The sequence below is a fragment of the Protomyctophum bolini genome (genome assembly GCF_963924005.1).
Source record: "Protomyctophum bolini genome assembly, chromosome: 23".
Classification (NCBI taxonomy): Eukaryota; Metazoa; Chordata; class Actinopteri; order Myctophiformes; family Myctophidae; genus Protomyctophum; species Protomyctophum bolini.
In genome coordinates, this window is record NC_137884.1 from 17,310,307 (window position 1) to 17,320,894 (window position 10,588).

Below are 10,588 nucleotides of genomic sequence, written 5' to 3' on the forward strand. Positions count from 1 at the left end.
CACTGTCTCTCTCATCACATGTGCGTGTGCGCGTGCGTGTGTGTGTGTGTGTGTGTGTGTGTGTGTGTGTGTGTGTGTGTGTGTGTGTGTGTGTGTGTGTGCGTGTGTGACCTTCCTAAAGTGTTGTTTTTTCTCCGTGTGTGAACTTGAGAAATAAAAGCAAACTAGGTCTGTCAACAGTATTCATGCTAGAACATCACAGGGGGGGAGGGGGTTGCGGCTGTTAAATAAGGTGATAAAAGAGAGATAGGGAGAGAGAGAGAGAGAGAGAGAGAGAGAGAGAGAGAGAGAGAGAGAGAGAAGGCAGACGGAGACTTCATTGGCTAGCTTGTCAGCACGCATGAAGACATTATACAGTACACACAGTCTACACAGACACAGCTATCACAGCTGTAAAACAAAAGTGCCTACTAGCTTGGGCTCTATCTGCTGGAAGGAATAGTGCATTGCATTTATGAAATTAATTGAAAATAGCCGGAGAGCCACAGGCCCAAAATTGAACAGGACCATCGCGAAAAAAAGTTATGGCCATTTTTGTATATACCACACCATAGACAACCAATATAAGGCAACATTTTCCAAATTCCATCATGCTTTAAGTAGCATGTGACAATAATTGTGACATGTCAAACTAGGGGGTTTTCATGGTTCATGGCGCACGGCATGCACGGCACGTTCGCTAATCCACCTCATAATGTCTGCTCTTTGTTAGAATGTCAACAAGCCAAAATGAAAATAACGCTACTTATTGAAATCCCAGCCATGGACAAATTATTGTGGTTGTCAACCTCGCTTTCTCTTCCGTGCCGGTGCAGCAGAACTGCATTAAAACTAATCCTTCTACAAAGATAGGGAGGCTGTGTGCAGCGCAGGCGTTGACACCGGGGAACTGCTTATTGCTGAGCAACAAAGGAGAATAACCAGCAACAAACACCATGCAAAATGTATGAAGTCTGTAAAGCGCTATTAGTTACTTTACTGCTGTTGTCAGATCAGTCATTTACCACAAGTATAGTTCAGGCCAGGGAACCACAACACCCCACAGACAGACAGTCTGTTTGAACATTATCTTTTTCTGTGTGTCTGTGTGTCTGTGCGTGCGTGTACGTGTGTGTGCGTGCATGCACGACCCTCCCTGAACTGATTCCTTTACTGATCACAGTGCAGAGATAGTTGATGGCATGCAGCTCAGGTCACAAAGCTGTATTCACTTTTTATGGGTTGCGACGACTAAATATCACTATTTTTAAGTTTGGGTCCTGGGGACCAAACTTCCTTTTTTGTGCTGAAACGTTCAAAACATAGACTGTAAAAAGTATGGATGAAGGGAATTTTCAGCACACAGTGAAGTGTAAATCAAGGAGCCAGACAATAACAGCAAGAGAGTGGTAAGACTTTTCCATCTTTATTTGCCCCGACCGCCCGCCCGCCCGCCCGGGCCTATCTTGCCCTTGAGGGATAACGTTTTTTTCCTTCGGGAAAGTTATTTTCCCTTGAAATGTCAATCAATAATATTTTTCGTGGTCTGGGGGGGGAAGAGACAGACGGGAATCAAACGTGGTCTCTGATCAATACAGATTATCTGTCTGCAGGATGTGTGAGAGATGAGGAGGATTCTATTGGGAACGGCCAAGATGGACATCTGACACACTATCAAAGTCACCGCAATAATAAAGGATCGACTTCTGTGGCGTTTTGATAACCTGATGATCGTGTGTGTGTGTGTGTGTGTGTGTGTGTGTGTGTGTGTGTTTTGTGTGTGTGTGTGTGGCGTGTGTGCATGAGCCGTGCGTGCGTGCGCCATGCGTGCGTGTGTACATGTGTGAGGCACATGTGGTTTCTTTCACAGCCTCAAAGGCTTTAGATGAAATTACTCCCTTCGCTTGCTTGCCGACAACATTTCTCTGAGGAAATGTGCAATATTCACAGTGTCGAGAATATCAAGGAATTATGGTGGAGTATTTCCGTCCATACCGATGTGGGTTTGTGTGAATTGAGGCGGGTATGCGCATGTAAAAAGTGAATAGCAGATCGAGTGGCAAATCGAGTTGCAAAGTGAGTGGCAATGTGAATTTAATGTTGTTTAAAGTAATTTAATGCAATCAAATAGGACTTTTCTGTTTGGATGTATGGGCTGACAAGGCCAGAAAGTAGTGTTTTGCCACTCAGTGGGCGTTCGCACATAACTTCCGAGGATGATGATGATGTCACGTGCGTACCCTCTATAGAGCGTTGCAGTCCCGCCCCCTACCAGGGCCCAGGAAATGATTCTCCGTTCATTTTCCTCATAGACATTTCAAAAAGTATTTATTTAACCCATTTAGACCCTAGTTAAAAACATTCACTTTGAAAGAATATATATATTCAAAGATTTGCGCCACATTTTTTTAAATGGGTTAAAGACCTTTTAAGCCTCGAAGAAAGCCAACTCATGACAACAAACACAATTTTTCGGGCCGAACAAATAATTAGAAAGAAGAAGAAAACGGCAGGTTACAACACTTTTGTTGTTGTTTTTCTTCTTTGTAATTATTTGTTTGGTCCAAAATATTGTGTTTGTTGTCATGATTTGTCACAAGTTGGCTTCGTACGACACTTATAAGGTCTTTAAATAAATACGTTTTGAAATGTCTATGGGAAAAATGCATTGGGAATTATTTCCTGGGCCTGGCGTCGTCATGAAAGGGGGCGGGACGGCGATGCTCTATAGCAGGTACACAGTCAAATATTCAGTGTTAATTTAACTGTTACTGTAAATGGGCCTTAAACATAACTCAAGAGTATACAAATGTAATAATTTGGGTCCATTTGGTTAGGCCTACATTCGTACACTCTCTGAGTTACCTGAGGATTTTGCAGTGTAATCTCTGAGAGAATGGGTGATGGGTTTGGACAGAGAGAATGTGAACCGTCTATCTACAAGCTGTGAATAGTCGATCTACAAGCTCACAACACGTGGCGCTGCTGTGTGACACATTCTGAGCTTGTAGATCGGCTATTTCCAGTGCGAGACACAATGTAAAACCAGTCTGATTTATAAATCAGAGTGAATACGATGACAATCATGTCTGCCCAAGCGTAAAGGTAATTAATTACTACCAAGGTGGACGAACCTTCACCGACTTATGGCCATTTCTTATCCATGAAAGAGATCGGGATGGTTTGGCTCTGCTTTTGTTGCGGGTGGAATTGGTATGCATTACTCAAGGCTATACTCACACACAGACGTGCAGAATATAAAACGTGCAAGAGCTCATGGCGGTGTCTGTCTGCATTATGTGAAAAGAAAATTCTTGAAAATGTTTTCATATTTACATTTTTAATGACACAAATCTTCTCTTATCGGGGTCCCTATAACGCTAAACCTTTTCGAATGGGGGTCCGTGGCCAAATACATGTGAATTTGGGTGGTCCTTGACGTGAAAATGTTTGAGAACTATACTTCTAGTCTAATGTATGTGAATGAGTCTGGTGTTCACAGACTAATAACCCCTGTGGGTCCCATTGGATTCAGTGTGGTGGAAAGACAATGGGCATGTTATTGATTGTGTTTGGGTGAGATTCCTCTGAAGGGGAAAGAATACACACAGCCACTTATACGCACGCACGCACGCACACACACGCACGCACAGAGGCCACCATTTGTCATGGCTGTCAACAGCCCAGCCACCAACCACCCCTTGTAAATGGGGCAAAACACGCAAAATAATAGACTGGAGGGTTGAAATGGAAGAAGAGCTGAGAAACATTGCCCAGAGCTTTGGCAGAGACCAATGGATATCATTCTGACTGCAGCACCGAGAGCCACAGACACTGTAATGTTAGCAATGGCTCACAGCTATTATGACAGTGTTTTAAGGTGATGTCTACAAATCCTCCTGAATACAGAGAGCAGATTATTAAATACTGGAAATATACAGAGCATAGAATGGCATATTTTATGGATCCCCTTTGGATTTAACAAACTGATGCAACCATTAAAACGTTAAAACTAAGTTATGTATTGAAATGCAGAACAGTTTTAAGCACTTAAGCCCTCTAGTCTACAGTTACAACTAGGGATGCAGTCAAACAACAAAGGGATGCAATCGTTATAAATAACAATTTAGCCGATACTGATACCGATCTATGTTAGTTTTTGTTGTTTTTATGTCTACTATTAAATCACTATTATAAAGTATAACTGTCCCACTTTTATGTCTAATATAATGTGATCACAGGAGACACAAGAGGCAAGGGGTGATAGCTCTTTTTTCAAAATTAACAAGAAATAATGTGCGTATGAGAGATATACGTATAAACAAAATATATTTCCAACGATATTTCCAGAGATATTTTCTCCGCTGCGACACGTTGAGAGCTTGTAGATCAGCTCTGTTCGGGGCGCAACCCAGCACTCTTTAGCTAGTGGAGATGCAGGTGTAACGACATGGATTTCTAAACAAATGTGTTCAACGCAAAATACTGTGTTCAAGTTCAGGAGACTTCAGGAAAAAAAGCAATTATCCTGAATGCTGCCTTCCAGTATGGCATGGAAGGCAAGGCGTGGCATTTGCATTTATTTCACCATGTAGTAAACGCTGCATTCTTGGTCTGGAAAGGGCAGTTGTTTTACAGACTGGTAAAAGGGCAGTTGTTTTACAGACGGGTAAAAGGGCAGGGGCTGAAGCCCCCTTTGATGTCTATGTGTGCACGTCCCTGATATCGCTCATATTTCAAGGCTGAAATTCAAGCAGCTATACAGTATACAGTATCTGTCTGGACCGTCCCAGCAATGAGCCTACTGTACCTGTGAGTGATCTGTGTTCCTCGGAGACTGGACATGGTCTCCTCCAGGTTCTGCCGAAGGTCTGCGATGTTTTTCACCGTCCGCATTCGTCTCGCCTCGGGGTCCTCTCCTGGACAGACAAAATGAAGACATGCAGAGACACGTAATTTATAATGCACTTTGACATTCAGAAACAGACCAACACAAACACGGGACACCAAGCACACATATCCTCCTAACAACCAAAGAATAATAATGCCCGATTTCAGTGATTTGTACTAATAGTTGCAAGCCGGCGTCAGAAGATTGCAGATCTACATGTTACAAGCTCTACAAGTTAGCTTGTAGATTATAGAATTTCAGTGAGCAATACATACATGCATGCAACAGAGTACAAATAAGGCTAACCTCTTAAACGCCACGGGGGTCCGGGAGGGAAAATCTAAAATATCGGAGTTGGAACCTGAGACCTTGACCAGCCCCATTTACCCGCTGAGAGCTGTTCATGAGGTGGACAGCCGTTTGCCCCCGCCAGCGGGGGATTGGGGCTCCAAAGGTTTTTAAGGTGATGAGAGTGGCCGATGTCGGCATCACCAGTACGGTGATGTATGCATCACCAGTACGGTGATGTATGCATCACCAGTACAGTGATGTATGCATCACCAGTACGGTGATGTATACATCACCAGTACGGTGATGTCTGCATCACCAGTACGGTGATGTATGCATCACCAGTACGGTGATGATGTCTGCATCACCAGTACAGTGATGTATACATCACCAGTACGGTGATGTATGCATCACCAGTACGGTGATGTATGCATCACCAGTACAGTGATGTATGCATCACCAGTACGGTGATGTATGCATCACCAGTACGGTGATGATGTCGGCATCACCAGTACGGTGATGTATGCATCACCAGTACGGTGATGTATGCATCACCAGTACGGTGATGTATGCATCACCAGTACGGTTATGTATGCATCACCAGTACGGTGATGTATGCATCACCAGTACAGTGATGTATGCATCACCAGTACGGTGATGTATGCATCACCAGTACGGTGATGTATGCATCACCAGTACGGTGATGATGTCGGCATCACCAGTACGGTTATGTATGCATCACCAGTACGGTGATGTATGCACCAGTACGATGATGTCTGCATCACCAGTACGGTGATGTATGCATCACCAGTACAGTGATGATGTCTGCATCACCAGTAAGGTGATGATGTCTGCATCACCAGTAAGGTGATGATGTCTGCATCACCAGTAAGGTGATGATGTCTGCATCACCAGGTGATGATGTCTGCATCACCAGTAAGGTGATGATGTCTGCATCACCAGTAAGGTGATGTATACATCACCAGTACGGTGATGTATACATCACCAGTACAGTGATGTATGCATCACCAGTACGGTGATGTATGCATCACCAGTACGGTGATGTATGCATCACCAGTACAGTGATGTATGCATCACCAGTACGGTGATGTATGCATCACCAGTACGGTGATGTATGCATCACCAGTACGGTGATGATGTCGGCATCACCAGTACGGTGATGTATGCATCACCAGTACGGTGATGTATGCATCACCAGTACGGTGATGTATGCATCACCAGTACGGTTATGTATGCATCACCAGTACGGTGATGTATGCATCACCAGTACAGTGATGTATGCATCACCAGTACGGTGATGTATGCATCACCAGTACGGTGATGTATGCATCACCAGTACGGTGATGTATGCATCACCAGTACGGTGATGATGTCGGCATCACCAGTACGGTTATGTATGCATCACCAGTACGGTGATGTATGCATCACCAGTACGATGATGTCTGCATCACCAGTACGGTGATGTATGCATCACCAGTACAGTGATGATGTCTGCATCACCAGTAAGGTGATGATGTCTGCATCACCAGTAAGGTGATGATGTCTGCATCACCAGTAAGGTGATGATGTCTGCATCACCAGTACGGTGATGTATGCATCACCAGTACGATGATGTCTGCATCACCAGTACGGTGATGTATGCATCACCAGTACGGTGATGATGTCTGCATCACCAGTAAGGTGATGATGTCTGCATCACCAGTAAGGTGATGATGTCTGCATCACCAGTAAGGTGATGATGTCTGCATCACCAGTAAGGTGATGATGTCTGCATCACCAGTAAGGTGATGATGTCTGCATCACCAGTAAGGTGATGATGTCTGCATCACCAGTAAGGTGATGATGTCTGCATCACCAGTAAGGTGATGATGTCTGCATCACCAGTAAGGTGATGATGTCTGCATCACCAGTAAGGTGATGATGTCTGCATCACCAGTAAGGTGATGATGTCTGCATCACCAGTAAGGTGGTGATGTCTGCATCACCAGTAAGGTGATGATGTCTGCATCACCAGTACGGTGATGATGTCTGCATCACCAGTAAGGTGGTGATGTCTGCATCACCAGTAAGGTGATGATGTCTGCATCACCAGTACGGTGATGATGTCTGCATCACCAGTAAGGTGGTGATGTCTGCATCACCAGTAAGGTGATGATGTCTGCATCACCAGTAAGGTGATGATGTCTGCATCACCAGTAAGGTGATGATGTCTGCATCACCAGTAAGGTGATGATGTCTGCATCACCAGTAAGGTGATGATGTCTGCATCACCAGTAAGGTGATGATGTCTGCATCACCAGTAAGGTGATGATGTCTGCATCACCAGTAAGGTGGTGATGTCTGCGACGTGAGACGACACGTTGACATGACGCAACAGGCATCCCATGATGCACTGCTGACGGCTCCAACCACTTCCAATAAATCAACCTGTCATTCGTACAGACTGCCCCACGTACGACGCCACAAACTGTGTTTTCAACTGGGGAAATATGGAGGGGAATTTTCTTTTGTTTGCAGTATTGAAATTTTCATCTTTAGGCGAACCCGGAAAACGCTGCAGTGACACTGCACATTCCATCAGTTAACCCATTTTGGGGCGGGAACCCCTTTTGGTGTCAGCATTATGCTATGCTTAAGCTATTGAAAAATAGGAGATCTACAAGCTCATAGCGCGCCACCGAGTGGCACGCTACGAGCTTGTAGGTCTGCTATTTTTGAAAAATCAAAGAACGACTGAAAAAAAGCAAACGATGTCAGAGCTACTTTCCCTATATCTGCCAAGGTGTGTGACAGAACACAGGATCTTTCTCCTACTGCAGCGTTGAAGAGCATGGCTATCCATGTACTTCACATGGGATTTATTTTCAGCTGAAGTGCTGCTGTAGTTCGACTGAGGTAATTGGCATTATTCTGCTATAGAATGGGAGGGCTACAGTGCTGTGGGCACTGACTGGGTACAGACCAGCACATCTGCCTGTCTGCTCAAATTAAGCCCCTCAGTGCGCCTTGTCATGTAAGCCTGTATCTGCGGGCAGACATTATTGAATGGGTAATTAACACGTGGCATGAGACACGGAATGGATGCCACGGTCACGCCTGTCTCTGGTTTTAAGGTGCTTTCAAAGGGAAACCGTCTCCGTGACAGACAAGGATGAAGGAGCCATCACATCTCGTACAATGAGGGGATAATGTTGTGTGTTAATAGTGGTATACTTTTACAAAGATGCTGCTACGCCTTCAGGCATGATTTTCAGTGTTATCAGCTACCTGACAGCTAGTAGCTACGTAGTGATGATAAACATGCCAAAACCATTACACTATACATTTGACCAATAGGGTGCAAGTTTAAATATTATCTTTGTAAATTTTAAAAAATAGAAAAAAACTGATCGTCTATTTACTACAAAGCCCTGGAGTGGCCACGGAAAGGAAAATAAATGATCCTGTTCAAACGAGATATTATCTTGTTCAAACAAGATAATAAGGGACTTTCTCGGCCCTTATTGACGATGTTGCTCTCCTATCAACCAACCACGACAACATGCAGGCTAAAACTGACAGGCTTAACACTTTTGCCAGACAAGTCGGACTCAGTAACAACAACTCCATGTGTCAACTCCACCCCCACACAACCCATCATTATTGATGAGGAACCACTTGAGCTTGTGGAAGACTTCACCTATCTGGGCAGCCTCCTCGGTAAGGACAGCGGGGCATCCGAGGACATGAAGGCACGACTGGGAAAGGCTCAGGGTGCCTTTTCCCCAACAAGTGTTCCACAACCGATGCCTCCGGACAATATGCCAGATCTTTTGGCGAGATAAAATCTCTAATAATGAACTGTATAAACAAACAGGGAGCCGGAGCATCACCAAGGAGATTACACATCGACGCCTGAGATGGCGAAACAGGACCACATCACAAAGGTGGCCTTAAGATGGACACCACCAGGACAGAGAAAACCTGGGAGGCCCAAAACCACCTGGCGCGGAACTGTGACGCAGGAGCTGGAACAGATGAACCCGTCCTTGGGAGAGGCACGCCATTCTGCCAGGGATCGGATGAAATGGAGAGCACTCATTGAAGCCTTATGTCCCATAGAGGAGTAAGTCTCGGCCCCACCCCTCTCCCACTGTTTATATTGTGTTTAGTTCCCAAGATGGCCACAGCACCAGGAGGGGGTGGGGCGAAGGTGAGCGGGCGGGGTCGACATATGCCCCTTACTGAGCTGCATTCAAGATACTTGCCTTGTGTCTGACACCTGACTTGTGTCTGAACACAGCTTTGATGGATGTGTTCTGCCCCCCCTCCCCCCCATCAAACAAAATGTTTGGTCAAACCATATGGGCTTCCACTGGAAATGCATTGGAGCGGCCATTAAACACAGACACAAGACAAACACAAGACAGGTGTCTTGAATGTGTGAACGCAGCGCACGCACGCACACGCACACGCACACACACAAACCATTTTCTCCCGTGGGATTAAAAAGGTCTCCCTTTCCCTGGGACACCACCATATAAATGATGCATTTTCTGCATGTGATTTGGCCATTTTTGACGCTACTGTACCCTTCACACATTGTGTTGATGCTGTCACACCCCAAAACCTCTCTCAGAGCTGGCATGTCAGATGTATAAAATATAGCATGAGATAAAGCACAGATCAGACATTAACCCTGTATATGAGTGAGCATATTTGTTCTCACACAAATCACATTTTACCTTCTATTATTTATTTTCCCTTTTTTTCTACCTTTTTGCTGCCCTCTGCTCACCACGTCCACGTCTGTAAACACGCAATCAGGATCCAATTATAAATTGACATGTGCAGACATGACTTGCAGGCTCCATCTTAGATGGAAAGCAAGAGAGGTTTGGAATTTGAAGATAATGGCCTGAGCTGCTTTCTCTTTGGCGACGTGTGCGTGCGTGCGTGCATGTTGAATGTGACTATGTGTGCATTCATGTGTGTGTAAATGCTGAAATTGAGACTGTAGACTGAGTTAACGGAGCAAAGCGCTCAGTCACCTACTGTACACAGAGCCACAACCCAGCAGTGTTCTGTGTATAATACTGTATATACAACAGGCAACAACAAGAGGCTGCAAATATTATCCCACTATATAAAGCTAAGTCATATTTCATAAAACATTGCCACACAAGTCCTCCACCCCACACCGGGAAATAAAAACACAACACCTTAGCAATTTTCCAGCACATTACCCAAACCATTAGCATTATCATTTTGCAGATTCATTCTAATGGAAAAGAGACAGGCATGTTTGTAGCCAGAGTCTTGTTTCAGAGCGATGATATAATCGCATGTTGTCTTGGCTTAGCTGGTGGGAGAGTGCATTCAGACAGAAGAGGAGACAGAAGAGGCAACATCACTAACTGGGATTCAAAA

The 10,588-nt window shown here is 44.8% G+C and overlaps 1 protein-coding gene across 6 annotated transcripts in view; it reads right to left on the bottom strand.

Moving 5' to 3' along the window:
• nav3 (neuron navigator 3) overlaps positions 1-10,588 on the bottom strand; it is a 199,867-nt gene that overhangs the window by 66,248 nt on the left and 123,031 nt on the right. For all 6 annotated transcript variants that reach the window (XM_080757629.1, XM_080757631.1, XM_080757628.1 and 3 more), the window contains one exon: positions 4,790-4,898. In XM_080757629.1, coding sequence (XP_080613755.1) covers positions 4,790-4,898 — 109 coding nt within the window. The remainder of the gene's footprint in view (positions 1-4,789; positions 4,899-10,588) is intronic.